Source organism: Etheostoma cragini, chromosome 4, assembly GCF_013103735.1.
Source record: "Etheostoma cragini isolate CJK2018 chromosome 4, CSU_Ecrag_1.0, whole genome shotgun sequence".
NCBI lineage: Eukaryota > Metazoa > Chordata > Actinopteri > Perciformes > Percidae > Etheostoma > Etheostoma cragini.
This window is the reverse complement of record NC_048410.1, coordinates 5,189,425-5,208,120: the sequence shown is the minus strand read 5'-3', so window position 1 is coordinate 5,208,120 and position 18,696 is coordinate 5,189,425. Positions and strand designations below refer to the sequence as shown.

General features: G+C 39.0%; 1 protein-coding gene across 1 annotated transcript in view; it reads right to left on the bottom strand.

Annotated features, from left to right (window-relative positions):
• Positions 1-1,618: 1,618 nt before the first annotated feature.
• Positions 1,619-18,696, bottom strand: part of mdfic2 (MyoD family inhibitor domain containing 2) — a 39,647-nt gene continuing 22,569 nt past the window's right edge. The window contains exons 2-3 of the mRNA XM_034869494.1: positions 5,231-5,452; positions 1,619-1,875 (exon numbers count right to left, since the gene is read on the bottom strand). Coding sequence (XP_034725385.1) covers positions 1,619-1,875; positions 5,231-5,452 — 479 coding nt within the window. The remainder of the gene's footprint in view (positions 1,876-5,230; positions 5,453-18,696) is intronic.

The following is an 18,696-nucleotide window of genomic DNA, read 5'->3' as shown; positions in this document are numbered from 1 at the left end:
TAGACAAATCCATAAAACATGCCATGTTCAGATAGTCCCAGAAGAAGAAACCAAAGATGGACAAGGAAATATGATATTCATGGTGATGGGTAAATCATGCAACTTTCTTTTTGAAAATTGATTTTAAAATGATACTGGCATGAACTTTCTAGGAATATCAGGTGTAACACACTGTTTAGTTGTGTGATTGTCTGGTTTTCTTTATACTGCTTTCAAACACTAAATAAAAATGTATAATGATGACCTTGAATGATGACTTCTGCTTGAATTTAGTGAAATCAAAGTGAGGCAGAACTGATAACTTAACCCTTTATTTTTCATTGCAAAACATGACATCTTCTTTTGACTCACTAAGGCTCATGGGCAGTGTAGTGTAAACTATTTCTGAGCTACAAAGCTGAAACACATTAGTAAAAATAATAGGATATAGTACATCTGCTTTACACACAATAGCAAATTATCAAAGTCCGATCCATACCCCATGCTTTAATCTCAGGACTGTAGTACAGTACCATTACCACAGTGTATAACTGCGACAACAGGAGACAGCTGTGCTTCTCACAACTGCACTATAATAGCCTCCTTGTTTATCGAGTGAGGTTACTCTATTGGTCTTTTTATGTAATGGCAGAAAACAAATGTTTGGTAATGGAAGTTAATCGGGTAACACTGTGTTGCGCACCTCGGCTCTCACACTGACCTCTCTGGGAAACTGATGATTCGTAAGTACAATGTTGTCCTGTATACTGTTTTCACACTGACATAACAGCCATGCTTCTGCGTTCATTTCCCATTATGTGACAAGGACATATATCAGACTGAAGTGATCCAAACAGTGATCTACCACTTGAGAGAACTGTCTTTGAGAACAGAGGTCGAGGGAAGCGACAAGGACAAGTGTCCTACACATGCCACATCCACAAGCTCCTGGGTTTCCAGTGGCACTTGAACTGAAATAGGCCCACTCAACAGGGGACAGGCTTCAAGATTTTTTTCCATACTTCAGAAAGACTATCATGTTGAAGCTGGAGTGCTTGTTGATGTGCCAGTGTGTATTTCAACAGAGCAGAGATTTCAATTTGCAGTCCTCAAGGCCAGTGTATTATTTGTGAGGACAGTGTTCCGTTGCTGAAATTCAAGACGCTACATTAGTCAGACTGTTAAGGTATTCATTCATTCAGTATCTACAGTAGATGGGGATTGTCAGAGCAATGATTTGTAACAACCAAGTAAAACAAGGTCGGAGATAAAGAAGTATGTATTTACAAGGGCAGTTTGGGATGTGAATGCATCATCAGTTATCAACAACGCATTCTGAAATCGACAATATAAAATGTTCTGGCTGAATACAGATTAAGGGTCTATTTCAAACATTCAAGAGACACATAAACACAAGGCCACATGCATATACAGATGGGTAATGTATATAGTTACTGTCGTATTAATGTCCCAAATGTTGCGTATTACAGCTTTCATTTGATGGTATGTTTTTTACTTTGTAACTTCTTTCTAATTGTGTTTTAGCCCTTAGACATTCTCCACTTCACAGGAGTCTGATATTTGATTATCCCAACAGTTTCTTATCATTATTGGGGATGAATGCTGTATGGGTTTCCCATTAGTGATAGCATAATTCAGAAAGCTCCATAGCCAACTCCAGGCAGTCACTTGCATCATGACAGGAACCGAACGGACCACAGTCCAATTCCACGTAGGAGTCATCGTTACTGCTGGGAGTAGACTCTGTTGCGGTGACAACTTGTTTGTAGTTGGGGCAGCAGTGATTGACAGCTCTCTCACAGGAGTCAGGTAGCATGAGGATCATATCGTAGAACTGGCAGAAGAGACAGTTCAGGATAATTCCTGCACAGTCAACTGAGGGAGACACGTACAGTCAGGTAAAATATTCAAAACATGGTTTGCCTTATTGTATTTATTCAACATGAAACAATTTGGAGTTTTTGTTGGTCTTCAACAAAAGGCCTTTCCCCTTCACACATTTGCAATGACCTCTTTCAGCTAATGTGTGATGAATTGTGTTTAAACCATATCTTGGGACATAAATCATCTGTGCTTCTACAAGAGCTGCTCTTCACTTATACCTCTAACATTTTAAAAGCCTTCTTTTCTTCCTTTGCCCATGCATAATTTATAAAATCATGCCTTAATCCCTAACAGAGAGACAAGAAAGCTGTTTGGCGACGTAATCAATTACTAGAAGTCTCTCCTATACTTTGTCAGGAGCATTTCAAGTTGCCTTGTGGTTGCAGTGAAACAATGTACTACTGTGTGTGCCAGCAGCCTTTGCCAAATGATGCCCCCATGAGTGCTATAAAGCATGAGATCGTCAAATGACACTGACCGTTTACAGTTACTCACCGAAGACATGTCGTAGGAAAGTCCATCTGGCTTGTGTTGCAAAGGATTTAGGGAAAGCAAACGTCCAACAAGGCTACCCAATTATCTATATTATTTAAAACCTTGTTATATCTGCACCTAAATCAAGACCAAAATACAGTTGGCAATAATTCTGAAGAAGAATATCCTTTGTGGTATTATAAGGGCCTTGTGTGAGGATGATTTTAGCAAATTTTCAGGTTATTCAGAGTCGTTTTAATGTTACTGCAGAGTGTATACAGTATATAAAATGTGGTGTCTCTTGTGCGGGAGCTTGTCAACAGTGAGGATGACAATGTAGGAGATCATTACGATGAGAATTAATTCATTTAATTCCCCCATCAGTCCACAGTTGTTGCATTTTGCTAGGGTAGTTCCTGTTATATCAACTGGTTATAACACATTTGCTGGGCTTGGCTCTCTGCTGCTCCGTCTCCTCAGACTGAGTGCTATGAGAGTGGGGTGCTCTGAATGACCGAACAATATATTCTAAAAGCTCAGAATTTACAAATGATACAGTTTGTGCCAGAATGAGTGCACTTTTAGTTACCTGAATTCATGCTATTGAGGTCTTGAAGTGGTGTTGCTATCTAACATTGGGCCACTTTGAGCGGCGTAAGTAATGCCGGGTTCATAAACAACAATGGCAAATTATTTCGGTTTGTGTTCATTAGTTATTAAATCGGGTCGGTTTGTCCCATGGATAAAGATATAAAAGAAGTTATGGTGTTCTTCATTAAATTGTTTAATTCCTTCTAAAACCAGAAAGTATTTTTTTCACTTCAGTCCGTGTATGGATTAATCCAGAGTGATAGAGAAAGACAGGGTGGCGACATTCCCATTGGACTCTGTTTTACGCTTTTTACCGTCTATTTCCGGCGTACGCAGCCTCAAATAATTCCAAACATCCAATCCACAGAGTTGGACAGCATTAATTTCAATTACTGACCGTTGGATAACTGATTAAATAGCTGCAGCTTTTGAATTGTTGAATTTTTGAATGTATTTGTATGTGCACAGCGCAATTATATATATTTTTAACTTGGTAGACGACCGACTGCCTGCTAGTTTGCTGGCTCAACTTTGCCAGCTGTGAAGGTGTCTCCAGGGGTAAATTGAGTAAACAGCTACCTCTTTTGAATTGTCAACTCTCTATATTGTATAAGAGGCACTTTATAATGCTCATAGTTATCTTTATTTGAATGTGTACAGCGCAATCTTCGGTGGATTCAGGGCTGCACAGAGCGGTAGAGGCTAAGACATTATCTGACTGTTGTGCACCTAACGGCGGCCAGCTGGGGCAGGATGGACAGGGGTCCCGCAGTGTACTGCGGACCTCCGGGAAATGAGGAGCAATACAGGAGACATTTAATGCTAACTATTATTGTTTCTCTACCTTATTCCTTTCTTCTTAACACTTCCGTATATATACACAATATTCATCCCTGTTCCTTCACTTTGTTCTTGTTTATCCAGTTAGATACTCACACACACACTCACTCTGTTTAAAAAATACTATATCCTTCATTCATCCAAGAGTAATGAGTTGTTATTCTTTAATATTTGATACTTTGTGTATGGCTTAGTCTTAAAATGATCATGTGCTCAACTCATGCCTCATCAGAAGAAGTGGGCTGGACACTAAATGCTGAATGGACTGTTGACTGGACTTTGAGATTGAGAAAGCAGAGTAGCAGACTAGCAAATGAATGTTCTGTGACACTTTGATTGAGAAACACGGGTTAGGCTATTTTCATATTTCACTGTAATAACATAGTAAATGGTTGATTTATTAAATGTATATATACAGTATATATATATAAATTCTTGTGTTCTACATGTGTTGTTGGGTGATTATTGATTACATTAATGACAGTTTATGCCTTTAAGAAAACATGTGTTTGTGTTACAGACAGGTAGGCCTATGGTTCTCATTTTGTAAATATTCTTTATAGTGTTTTTATAGTGAGTTTAGTAGTAAAACTGGGGCTTTCAGTTGCCACCCTACCACTCAAATGTATAACTGACATTTACAAAGATACAAAAAAAGTGAAACACGTACTTAGTATTTTCACTTATGTTTACCATTCAATGTTGCACTCACTGCTGCAAGTCCCATAGAAGAATATGACAGCGGTGCATGTGTTTGGAACTATACAGGCTTACCTGGACCACGTGACCACGCCGTTAGCGAGATCAAAAAGTGACAACTCAATCTAAATGGCTCTAGATTAACCTAATGAGATACAAAATGTTAATTAGGGAATTCTAGAATGGTAGGCCTATATGTATTTCTGGTCTTTTTACAGCTCTTCGCCCCTGTTTCCAGTCGTTATGCTAAGCTAGGCTAACCGCATTGTGACTCCAACTCCGTATTTGGTGCACAGACCAAGATAGAAGCAAGATTGAAACAAATTTGCTCTTCTCTTGGAAAGAAAGCTTAATTTAAAATACATACTGGTTAATTTAATGTTTCCTTTGACAGAAGTGCATGAGAACATAATCAGTCGGTAGTGAATTTTTTTGCTGTAGTTTCAGTATCTAAATTATTCACACATTTTCATAATTGATCATATGAACTGTATTAAAGCATTCTCACAGCATGGTGAGGAATTAAGCTTGCAATTTGTCAAATTTTGTATTCTGTCTGTGCTGTGTGGCATTATTAGTCTGCATATTAATCCTTGGTTATTTCATTAGTAGTAACGTTATATTTGAATGATCATCTCTTTCATAAGAGTTATGCTGAGAGCTCAACACAAGAGTTTTTCAGCAGCTGTGTGTTCTGCTAGAGGGCCTTGGATGGGTATGATGAAGTGTCGGTGTAACTAACCTCCCATGTTGCTCTGCTGAGAAGAAGACATAGAGTCTGTGGTGGAGGATGATGTAGAGGAAGACTTCCTCAGGTACTTTTTCAAAGAGAGCAGAGAGGAAGAAGAGCTGTCACACTCTCTAGCCCGCTGTGTGCCTGTGTCTCTACCAGTCTCCCGAGGCCCAGTGTCTGCGGAGGCACCAAGTTCCCAGGCGTTGACTTGAGCCTCACTTTCTGTCCTTTCTGTCAAGGAGATGAACCGTTGCAACAATTTTATTGTTTGGGGCAAGGTGATTGAGAAGTAAAAGAGCAAAACGCCAGCATTTATGATCCTGCATTTAATCTACGCCATAGGTACATTACTGGTCAAAAGTTTGGGGTCACTTTACATACCCCTTCGTAGACATTCTAGACAGAATACCAGATATGGCATTGCCCATTATCAGCAACCATTACATGGTTCATTGTCAGCTGCCCTGGTTAAAAAAAAACAATGCAACTGAGCTGCTATTCTGTCTATTAAGGAGTGCAATGGGAATTTGTAAGTGACCACAAACTTTTGACAGTAGTGTATGCTTGTGGATGTGGACCCTACACCATACTGCGACGTATGCCTGACGTGCACGTCCCCAACTGTGATTGGTCCACATGGCCGTGGCTTGGTAGTGCTGCATTTGCATGCACTTCTTTCCTGGTACTCCTTCTCCGTGAACCCCATGTAGTCAAGGAGAAGGTTAAGTTTTTCTGCTGCAGCTTGCCAACCGTGGTCTGAAAACACAGGGGAGACACTTTGTTTCTCCATCTCCATTATCGGTACCCCGCTCCGGAGCTAACCCCATTACTCATCTACCACTCACTCTCCCCCCACCGCACACAAACATACAGTCTACTATTCTCTTAAAGAGTCGGTAGGTTGTTGCAGACACCCCAGAGCAACTGCGTAGGCCCCTTATTTAGGCTAGGAAAGTAAGCTCTGCGCAGAGCCAACGTACTGAACAATACAACACAACAACACATGATATGATGCAACACAATATGACACGATACAATAGGACACAACACGATACGATACAAAACAACACAAGACGCTACGACACAACATGACATTGCACAATATGACGCAATACAATAGGACACAATATGGCGTGATATAATATGACGTAACATGATACGATACAGTGCAACACAACACGACAATATGCAACATGAAACAAGACATGACTAATTTTAAGCCAATCCTTAATTTGTTACTATCCCTAAATAAGGACTTTTGTTCCATAAACTTAAATTATTTCGTTTAACAATGCTAACTATGTGTTTAAACCTGCGCCCCTGACAATACAGGAGTCACATGATTAAAATTGCTTTTGCGATAAATACTACAGCCAAGAGAGGTCGCAGCCTGACAAGCAACATATTAATGAGTTGTTATAAGCTGCTTGGTCATATAGTGTACGCCATATTGGGAGGGTTGACAATCGACCTATTCTGTCATTTAGGTACAAGGATGTATTGTAAAAAAAAAGCCCCTATTGGTCAGATATATTGCAAACTGTTACATCCGTTTATCTTGCAAACTGGAAACTTAATAGCCCTATGAAGCCATGAGCTTCTCTTCAAAGTTTCAGAATGAGTACATTTAAATTATTGATTGACACCAACTTGAAAACTGTCCATCACCTCCTGATCTTTGAGAACAGCTGTGTTTCTTGTGTGGGCTTACAATAATAGACACCACATACAGACACAGATCAGTGGAGCCTGTGAGCCTCATGATGTGTCATGATGCTTTCACAGCTTTGAAACAGCTGATGAGAAGTGTGTAACAATACACCAAAACTTACACCAATACACCAAACTTTGGTTCGGTTCGCTCAGTTCACAATTTTTGACCCACGATTCGTCACAAACCTCAATTCTTTTTTAGGGGGGGGGGTTCCTAAGTAAACGTAATACAAATTGTTTCCTGCCACATGGAATCGTTTTGTCAGTTTGCAACACAGAAATACAACAGATCCCTTTTTTATTGATGATGATTGAATTCAATATTGATCGATTCAACACCAAAGAATATATTGGACCTTAAAATAATGTTTCCAAAATTGTTTCAGTGGTTCATTAAGTCGTTGGAATGACAAGTAAGAATAATGGTAACATTTCCGTGCTTTGGTGCCTACTGTGAAGGTGCTGGTTGACAAGTAGCTAGCGTTCATGCTAATGCTAATGTAATTCTTGGTGGGTAATGTTAGATTATGACACCGTTCAACACGCTCATTTATTTCTAGTATGATTGTATTTACCATAGTTAAAAACTCTGGGCTAACCCACAAATTAGTCAGTAACGTTAACTGTATAGATAGACGACTAATCTAATAATTTAGCTAGCTAGCTGTCTTCTGTCTTCTGCTCAGTCTCCCGGCACTGCGATAATTCATTCGAGATGAGAGCTGACAACAGCCCCGGTTCCAGGACACATCCATTCCAAAGTCAGCCCCCAGCCAGCTAGCAACCATACAGGTCAGGACTTAACTCCGGTGTTAAGGACGCTAACAGCAGCTAACTTAACTACATCTCCGTTTTAGCCATCTGTACAGTTAGCTAAATTTACCAGACAAAACAATAATAAGGCACCAAAAAAACTACTAGTAAATTAAAGATGTGGTAGCATTTCATCTAGACAAGAAGGATAACTCTGGAGTTGGAAGGGGTGTGTCGCGATTCTGCCTTCTCCCACCGTGACACAGGTTCGTGGAGCTGAGTGTTGCGATTTCGGTTTTATTATCCATATCGTTACAGGCCTAATGAGCGTGTACTTAGTTCATATGTAAAACCTATACTGTTTGCAACACTAAATGTACAGTCAGTACCCAAAGAGCCGAGTCTGGAGTTAGGCTGTGCGGTTTCCAACGGTCCAGGAATGGATCTGTTTGTTATCATCTGATTAAAATAGATATTAATGAATTGTTGCGTCGGGTGCAGACTGTTTACTTTTTCACCACCTATTCAAAGTGAATTATTAACCATTTCTTTCTATGTTTATTAAACATTTAATTCCTAATGATTTATTCATGCTCTCAACACATTTTTGTAAGTTTAAACTGTATTTGTCTTACCTAAATTGTTGAAAGAGACATACAAATGGACTTTGCTCCGGGCTGTATTGGCCATTTTAAAGATTTTTATTAGCTGTGTTTTTAAATACGTATGAAATAATGCTCAAAACATGTCTCCCTTTCATCAGCTTGAAGTTTCCTGTTATCTCTCATCAGAATCTTCAAGCTGTCATTTCTCAGTGATTGGATGAGAAGTGAAGAAGGTAGCTTGGGCTGGTTTTTGAAGTACAACAAGTTAAAATGAACTTCAAATCACTGCTGTCCGCTTGTATGTTTGAACAGAGAAGCATCAAATGAGAAGTGCAGCTGGTCCATGCCCATGACCATTAGCTGATAGAGAATCGAGGCCTGCAGGCATTCTATGCATTTTTCAGGTTGTGTTTCTCCAAGCCACGGCCACTCATAAGACAGCACAGTTACTAGTAGCAATGGATAATAATAATAATAATAATAATACATTTTATTTATAATGCCCTTTACATTTCAAAAAGAAATCTCAAAGTGCTACAATTAATAGGGAGTTAAAAACAGTTTCCAGAGTACGATACAATTTACAAGCAATAATAAAACACCATAAAACTGAAGATGATTTTATTTTGTGCAGAATGCAAACTCTAATTTGAAGCACATCAGAACCCCAGAAAACATCCACACAGTTTAAAGAATGATTGTAAGCCATTGGCCTGTCAAAATCCTAGGAAATTGTTCTTAAACTTTTTTTCAAGTTAAATATAAAGTAGGCCTACATATGTAGCAGTAAGTAGACATTTAAAGTGCTTAAGGGACAGGAAGGATGACTCTGACGGCTGTATGTTATCCTAGCAGAGATTTACAAGAAACACAATGACTCAATACTGATGCTCAGATTCTTTCCACAGAACTGATTCACATTAACTTACCTCCTCTAACCCACGTAGAGGTCTCCTCAGCAGTGTTTACTCTCCCTTTGTCTTTCACATCGCCTCTTAGAGTAATTGCATCTGCCATCTGGTCCATTGCATCACAAATAAAAAATGCACTTCTTATGACAAACCTGATTATCTCAAGCCAAAAATATGTGGCTGCACACAGCTGAGGCCAATGTGAGTTGATGTCAAGCACAGTGTTACCACAGCTCTGTCTTCATTCACTCCTCAGCTCACAGGATTAGGTTCTCACGCAGCAGGCTGCAACATAGTCTTCTCGTCCTGGCTGTGGAGGCAGCTATTCACCTCAGCAAGAGAGCAGACCATTTGGCTTGCTGCCTACTGTACTGTAAGCCTTTCCAATGTTCCAATGACGTTGGCAAAAACACTAGAGATCCGCTCCTACTAAAACATCACCGGGACAAGGTCAGCAACGTTTTTATTAGTTGGACTCTTCTCCCTCTATGAAGTGATAATGAAGCCAAAAGCAAATGCAAAACATCACATAATAAAGGTAAATCTCACATTAAAACTGCAATTCCATATACAAATGCTTTATTTAGCAAACAGGACACAGTGTAAAGATATTTTGTGATGTAATATAATTAGAAAAGTCACTGTTTTTCAGAGAACGTTACCATATTTGGCAGATTATTGTCAAGACAAGACAATATAGCCCACATGTAGATACACAATCCCTCGTGCACACACACACACACACACACACATTTCACTCCTTCAAGGCTGTGATTCTGCTGAACATATGCATGAGGCAGCCGGTGCCAGTTTGTTTGTTGGGGCGAAACACGCAGCGAAACATGGATAGTGAGCTGCATTCAAATTTCTCAGAATACAAGCCAACCAATTTACTCTAATTAGGCTCAACACTTGAGTTGCATTTTAATAGACGCCCCGTTGTGTTTGCATATGTTTAGAGAACAAGAGCCATGCTAATTGAAAAATTAAGATGTGAGAGTATTTGTTACTGAGCTCCTACTATGCTGCACACAGTGTAAATACAACTCCTGAAGAGAACTTCCACAGAGTTTCTCGTGCTTTCTTTGCTCCTCCTTTCAAATTCCTTGTGTTGTTATGGTGATAAAATGTAATTATAGGAAAGCCAAATCAAGATTGTGCTCTTGCGTTCTTCAAAAGGCGATGTGTGACAACACTGTATTCCCTCTTAGTGGTCTTGTTGTTTCTAACTGACACAGCAGGTTTTGTGTTATTGGTTACCATCAATCACGCCGTCAGAGTTTCAGCAGGCTGCGTGGTTAATTTGGCTCCCATGGAAATGTGCTCTCTGCGGAATGAGCTGTGTGGCCCTGCGTTTGCAGAAAAGTCACAGTGGCTGACAATCCACCCCATTAGAGCTTTCCCTAATGCAGAGTGAAGTGACAGCCTAAGATCAAGTTCAGGTATGAATTACATTATATAAGTGACAGCATTCTGACCCCCTTCGCTGCACTTACAGTCCACTCCATTATTTACAGTTGTAAACAGGTACTCATACACATCCAGCTTCAGTCTTGCCGTGTTTATGTGTTGTTTGTGGCTCAGTGGTGAACCTGTAACTCTGGCTTCCCGATCTTATTTCCCTTTAAATATCAATTCGGTTATAACCACACTGTGACAGAGCACTTAATTAGAAGTGCTGGGTTTGCTGGGCTCTTTGCATGTATACACCTTAGTCTGATTTCCGTCTGTGTTTTGATTCTGTTCATGTGCTTCAAGAGTCAGAAGGTGAACCAGAGTGTTGCTTTGAAAATGAAGAGCAGCAAAAAAAAAAGAAGCTTTGATGTAGCTAAAAACACAAATAATATAATTTGCACTAGAATGATTTATGAATGTATTCACATGAAAAACAATACCAACAGCACCAGCAATGTTTATTTTCCATTAGCCTTGAGGCTATACCCAAACTTTTTTAGGAAAATAAACTTGCCTTTTAAAACTTCAGGTAATTGGTTTAGGTTAACATAGTTGGATTATTATGAACACATAATGCCCTAATCAAAGCAATAACTTAATCTTGCGACCATAATGGAAAGAAATCAAGTCAGCAATTGTGTGCTTGCAATAATCCTGCATGTATTCTCATTAAATAGCCTTCTGCTCAATGCTAACATTTAAGCATGTCAAAAAAGAAATGAGTCGTTGCAACTTTAAAGATAAATGGTATATGAAAATGTATTAACAAGGACAAAGGTATCAGTTTTGGGTAGAAATGTTTCCTTATTCATTTTTTAAATATGATATAGCATTCAGTTTTGAGCCCAAATATTAGTTTTGTGTTCCAAACGTTCAAAAAAATGGCCCATCAGCTATGGTAAATAAATGACTGTATTTGACGTTTCACATTTTGAAATTATTAGCCTTCAGCTAATGCTAGCTGTCCTGTCAACAGTGTATTATTAAGTGATAGCGGTTAGTGTAACGCTAAAGCAAATAATCTTCTGGGAACATAAATATGAACATGGGTTACATGCATAAAGATGAAATTAAATAAAACAGCCATATCTAATATTTTTTTCATACGGTTGTGATGTAACAATAATAGATACAGCAATGATGGTGCAGACACTGAGAACACAAATGGACTGGGCTCTTTTGGGAGAGGGGCTTAAAGACACAGGCGCTAAAACGGAGCATTTGAGACAGTGAGTGAATATAATAATAATAATAATAATAATAATAATAATAATAATATGTGTTTTTAACATTAAAGCATGCAAACATTTTATAATAAACAATCAAAATACAAGTATGGATCTGAAAATGGACATAAAATGTCCTCTTTCAATGCAGAATCAAGGCATAATTCCAGATCACCTTGAAAGGACAACTTAACATTTAGGCCAGGCATGTGTGTGAACGTGGCAGGTGTTCCATAGAACTAAATGGAAATTGTGACTTTATTTATTTATTTATTTTTGGTTTTAGTAAAATGTCTTAGTTTGTTGAACATGCTGCCGGTGCAAAGGTCCCCTTGCCCCTTAATGAGTTCCACAGAGAATAAGTGTCATAGTTGGCATAGTTGGATGAGAGCAGACTCCTGTCACCTTGAGGCTGGCTAAGACAAAGAGAAGACGACTCTTGATGTCATATTCACTCTCTCCTTCTACGAATGGTTAACCCCGGTGGACCAACTTTATTTTCATAGGCAGATGTCATTGTCCTCAGATAGATAAAAGGTGCAAATCTAACATGTAGAGGATGGGAAAACAAACATGTGGAGTATTTGATGCATGTTAATAATGAGACTACAGTTTGATGCTCATGCTTAAATAATTATTAATTAATGATCATTTAACAGGTACAAACCTGGATATTTTTAGTGTGTTTTCTTTATTTGCAATAGAAACAAACAAATGACAGCAGACATATTTAATACATCAGAAAGTGAAAATCCTTCATCCGTTAAATGATTTATTAAGTGTGCTTATTCAATAGTCTAATGGCTCGGCCGATTCAGTACAAATTAATGGTGTACATTGGCTATTAAATAATATCTAGGTAATAGTACTCTTTCGATTGTTTGTGTTTTACCATTTTTTTACACATTAAGCTTGTGATAAACTTCAGTGCAAAGTTAATGGAACCACTTTCCTCCAAAAGCTACTTCCATTCAGGATTAGGTTTGTAATCCTTAAAAATAACCGCTGAGAAGCTGAGCTGTGCTTGAGAAGGGATGAAATAGAAAATCAAAGAATCCATTTCTGGTGGACAGAATGCTCCGCTATTGGTAAAATGCATTTGGTGAGATCTCTGAGTTAATAGATTTCAGCATTTATCCGTGGTCCTCATTAACTACCACAGAGTTTACTGTGGAGCAGTTTGTTCTGATCCACTTACACGTGCTGTACCTTAAAGCAGAGCTCACCTTTAGTTCCTGGGATTTATTTCTGCTCAACCCATTAAGAACACAATAATTCATGTCCAACATCATTTTGCTCTAATTGAACATGTCTATTGTATTAAAATGTTTCCAACATCTTCAAGGATACCTGCCTGCCTTTATGACAGCTGAGCAGAGGGGGAAGAAACTCCTGCTGCTTGTCACAAAGAGAAGAAATCACAGTTTCCAAATTAAGATTGTAGATAAATGACCTTACAAAGCAAAGGAAATCAAAGAAGTATGGGAATGGGGTAAATTGGATTCTTTGGCGTCTAACAGCATATGACTTAAACCAACTGGGGATTCTCTCCACAGTGGAGGAAGTGAGAGTTTCCTAAGGCAACAGTCCCACCTGGGACCCCCGGATGATCCATGGGGTGTTCGTAAAAAGCCTTGAAGTTATTCAAGGCTAAATAGATTTTTTTGCTCTGATTTCAAAGCTTCTACCCTGGTTTCAGGCAATCTATGTCATTTTACAGAGTCAATATGCTGTATTTAATTTGCATAGCTGAAAGATTTGTTTATGTCAGAGGTCTTGTACCACACTGGATGACAACAATGCTCAAACAATGGCAAAGCTAAAGTGGTCAAATCTTGTGAATAATAAGCTTTGTTACATTTGTAATAATATTATTATAATATTCTTCATATTGTCAAGATTATATCTTTAAAACAGCAGCGTGGGTAGCTCTACACAGTTACTGTATAACTTACTTTATGTGATCCTTAGGGTTGGGTACTGTTTGAATACAAGTGTCGAGGATATGATACTGGGTTTTGGTAATCATATTAAAAACAGATACATTTGTATTACCTTGAATTGAGAAATGTAAATGTTTTTCTAAAAAAAACACTTTTTTAGTGAAATAAGCTCTCAAGTGTTACATGTTGTCAAAACTCAGGGTGCTATACAGTATTTTTGTCCAGGTGAAGTATTCTAAAACTAGGGGAAAAAAATTAAAATGAGGGACTATTTGTTGAAAGAGTTAAGAAGAATACAAATCCCACCAAACATTCAACGCAAGCTTTCGGTGCTTTAGGTCTGTAAACTAAAGTGAAGGAAAGAGGAAGTTTGATATTCAGCCTATATTTATATTTAAGTTATAACAATAATGCCTAAAGCAGATTTTGCGCCGCTCATTCATTTGGCCACTGGGAGGCAGTAGAACAAGTTATAAACACACAGCTGACATATTACTGTATCTTTAAACAAAGTTGACATGGCTAACACATTAGCAAACGCTTTCCTGACACATCCAACAGACAAGAGCAGCATTAGCATTCATTTGGAGTCGTGTTTCTGGACACCTGCCAAATGTAAATTCAATATTCACTCTACTTTCAGCTCTGCTTGCTTCGCAGGGGAAATATCTGACTCTTTGGCTGCTAAGTTCTTCACTTCTCTACTCTAACTCTGTCTGCCTAGCATTTGGTCCTCACCACATAGTGTACTGCCGTATTACTTGTTGTTTTTTTACACTGAAAACTGTCTGCTGCTCCATTGCTAATAAACATTATTTGATGAATACAGCGTTAATCAGGAAGTAACTACAGAGGTACTTTTCAAAATTCGGGAGGAGAATTATTATTTTCCAAAAGTATTACTTTCAAGATGATAATATGCATCCTCACATGTGGCACAAGAACAGCCACTTGCATAAATGATGATATGCTGTACCTGAGCTCTAACAGTACAGGATTTTGTATAAAATGAAAAGTCCTCACAGCTTCACACAGACATCATGAGAAATACCCATTATTACGGACCAATTTGCTCCTTCAGATAATCAATGCTGGCACTGACTCAAGGCCTGCCCCACTGGCTAAATGCTTGAATTGATCATTGATGCTTTCTCACCAATAAGCCGTTTAAAATGACTAATTGGGCGGGGCTAACAGTAGCCCGGGCTCTTGCTATTAGTGTAATGATGATATGACATCAGACGGTTTCTGTAAAGCATTGTCTTGTTGTTATTGGGCAAGACAGATTATGATTGGGTTTAGTCAGTGCACATTATGAGATGCTCCTTAAGTAGCATTCATAAAGCAAAGCTCCTTGCTGTGTCAGAGTGATAATAAGGGTAGTGATTCATATATACTTTAGGAGTCAAGGGGAGCACCGTGTTGGACCTGTATTTTCTTTTATTTGTCCTTGCTATTGGGGATCATGGTACTTCCTTTGTCCCTTTAGACGTAGAACTCGGTCTGGCGAGTCATTGATATGCCAGCTACGTTGTTACTCATTGTCATTTTATCTTTCTCATTACTGTCATTACTACCGACTCAGATACATCTCATTACAAGGGTAATTGGGACAAACATTAAAAATCTGTGCCCTCCTCCTTTTAAGTTGGATATCTTTCAAATGCTCAAAGTAGATAACCGCTGTGTTAGGTCCACAACAGCTGTTAATATTTCATGATAATATAGCTTTATTCCCACTGATATCTGTTTGACTTTGTTTCTTCTGATGGTGTGTTAAAATGGAAAATTAAAACGTGTTCAAATGGGTCTACTTTATCTGCAGGTTTTTTTCCCCGTAAACCTGGATATGCACCTGTACAACTCAGCACTTTGTCACACATGCACATGGACTACAATGTAATGTGAATGCATGTGGACACTGGCTTGCACCAGTGTGCAAGCAGACACACACATATATACACCCTTGAACATCCGAGCACACACACAGAACACACACACACACACACACACACGCATGCATGCTTTTATGTTGAGTTGGCTCCAACTTCTGATGTAATTTTATTTTTAGCTGGTCCTCTTTTCTGTCAGAGACCCATGAAGTCTTTTCCATCTACAACTTAGTTCCTCAGCCAAATATTGACTTTGGGATCTGATTATTAAGCAATTTCCACAAAACTTCAAATTACTATCTGAACAATTATTTTAAAGACGTTACAAGACCCAGTAGACCCCCAAGGTCTTGAAACTGATTATGCAAAAAGATAATTGCTATGAAGATTTAAAAAGAAGGAAATTGGTTTGACAAACCTATAAGTTGTTAACTACTGCTCAGTGCAAAGAATACATTTGCTGACAAGGCCACAAAGAACCGGAGTAGAGGAGGCTTTTCCCATGTGCTCAGGTGGGCGGGAGGTATCGCTCTCTTTATTATCACAGCTAATGGCGTTCCAGATCTGTCCTCAATTATACAGGATGAGATGAACTATTAATTAATAATTCTTCTGATAGATAAATTGTGCCATGTTCAGCAGATGTGCACTTCTTCGAGATGAGAGGAGACACAGATGGGGGCTATTGACCAACAGTGCCCCTGTCTGTGTCTGCCTTTATAGACGTGTGAGCTGTATCTCAGCTTGACACACTGTTATGTCCCCTGTCCCCCTGTCCTGCTTTAACTGCCCACATACCGTCCGCAGGCGCCCATGTTTTCCTGATTTACTGTGTTTAAAGCCAATGTTGCATAATTTGTGTTTTAAGAAAAGATATTAATCCTACTTCACATTGCAGAAAATGGTTATTTTTTTACCCTCCCAGGTTAATTGTACACTGCCTGAAAAATGACACATCCTCAAAGTACTTTTGAGAAAAGGCTGCGTTGTATAATTTTCCCATAAGCTTGGAGCGTTTAAGTGTAGAAAGGAGGAATTATATGGCTATGAATGGCTTCCTTAATAGTGATATCGCTTCCTAGAACAAAAGAAGGTGGGTCCGCAACGAGCAGGGGAGTGCGGACGCTAGCTCGATTGGCCATTTCCGCGGCTTCCATTAAGGTCATGCACTGCGCCACCGTGCCGGAGAGTGCATGAGTGACAACACGGCCAAGACAAATGGAGCACTCTCCCACAAACCTCGTTAAGACTGAAATCACCGAAAAAATAATAGTTATTAAATTAATTGCAGTCATAATCTCGTAAAATATGTGTCAAAAAATTATATGCAGTTCGATTAACACATAACATAGGTGTCAAATCTGTAATAAAACCCTGATCAATAAAACAATAACCATGTTGTTAAAAGCAGTCATTGAAAGGTGTTGCTGGCAGTGGGCTCCAGGGGTGAGCAACCCTTTTAATATAAACGGATTTCATCTTTCCACCATGTCACTTAAATCACCTCAATGTTTGTGTATACAATTAAAATAAGATAATAAATTGCAGCTATGGATGGATTACGAATGCTCCCTTCGACCCCATAGATCAGGCTTTGTCAGTGGCCCGGAAAATGCATGTCTAACAATCTGTTGATTACAATGTGGTGTGAGCAGAGGCCCCGCCAAGGGAGGGTGATGACTGTTGCAGGATACATTATTTTAACATATTGTTATGTTTAAATCGATAAGTTTCAAACGAGCGCTAACGACTGCTATTAATTAAACTTTCACAATCTTTTATTAGAAAAGTTACCACTTGTGTGCTTGATTTAATGAATGGTTTATTATTTCATTTTGTTGGCCCTGACCATTATGCCCAAACGACTGGTCTTTTATCTTGAAAAGAAATGAGGCAAAGCATAGTTTATTTGCAGTGCGGAGACGATGATAACGCGTCAGTTGAAGGGCATATTTGTTTTAAAGCCTTGGAAGAGTAACCGTGACTAGTTCTTGATACAATTTGCCTGCCTAAAACAATAATTTCCCTTCCTCCCTTCTTTCTTGCTATTTGGCCCTTGAGATATTATTATTTTTTATCAGTGTGTTTATTTGAAATCATTTGAGTGGGTATGCCAATTTGGAAGTGAAATTGTCTGTGCAAGGGAATCATACAGATTGGAAATTAATGGTATTGCAATTAAAACTTGGGAGTTACAGTATTTGGTAACAATTATGATAATGACTCTAGCTGGAGGTGTGAATTTCACAAGTGGGGTGTGTGTGCGTGTGTGTGTGTGGGGGGGAGTTGGGGGGTTGTTAACATGCGTGCTGTGCTGGAAAGCTATAGCGGCAAGCCTCCTTCTCCAAGTGCAAAAATCCACCAGTTTCTTCTAATAGAGCAGTGCCACTGCGGAAATAGCTTGGCTTCTCCGTAGAAAGCCAGTGATTCCATTACTGAACACAGATAAACTGTCTTTTGTGATATTGCTGCAGGAAGCTTTTTGCTCTCAAGTTACTGTTGACGGAACGTGTCCTGCATTGTGCTGTAGTAATAGAGTGGTTTATCAGCTCATGTTGAGAGTAGCTATAGGCTAAGTATGGTCGAGAGTCCCAATTACCAACAGACACAACATGCTGTTTGTCTGCTCATGATTAATGCACTGGATCAATGTGGGACGCTGCAAAGACGCAGGGTGATGGAAGATTCCTGTGAGATTTTTTTTTTCTCTTGCTTCTCCCTGTTTTCCTTTTCTTTTCACACACACTGCTATCATCTAAATTGGATGATCAATGGGGGAATTCTCCCAGTCTCTGGGGTTTTGCTGTGGTTTGTAGATTTTGCCTTCAGGTTTGAAATTCACTCAAACTGGAGGAGTCCTTTATCCAGAGACTGGCTTTTTTCAATTGAGCATTAAGCAGGGGTCCAGATGGGGGGAAGTAGTCCCATTTTTTTCTTCTTTTTTAGCCGGGAAACAGTGTTTACTTTGCTACTCGCA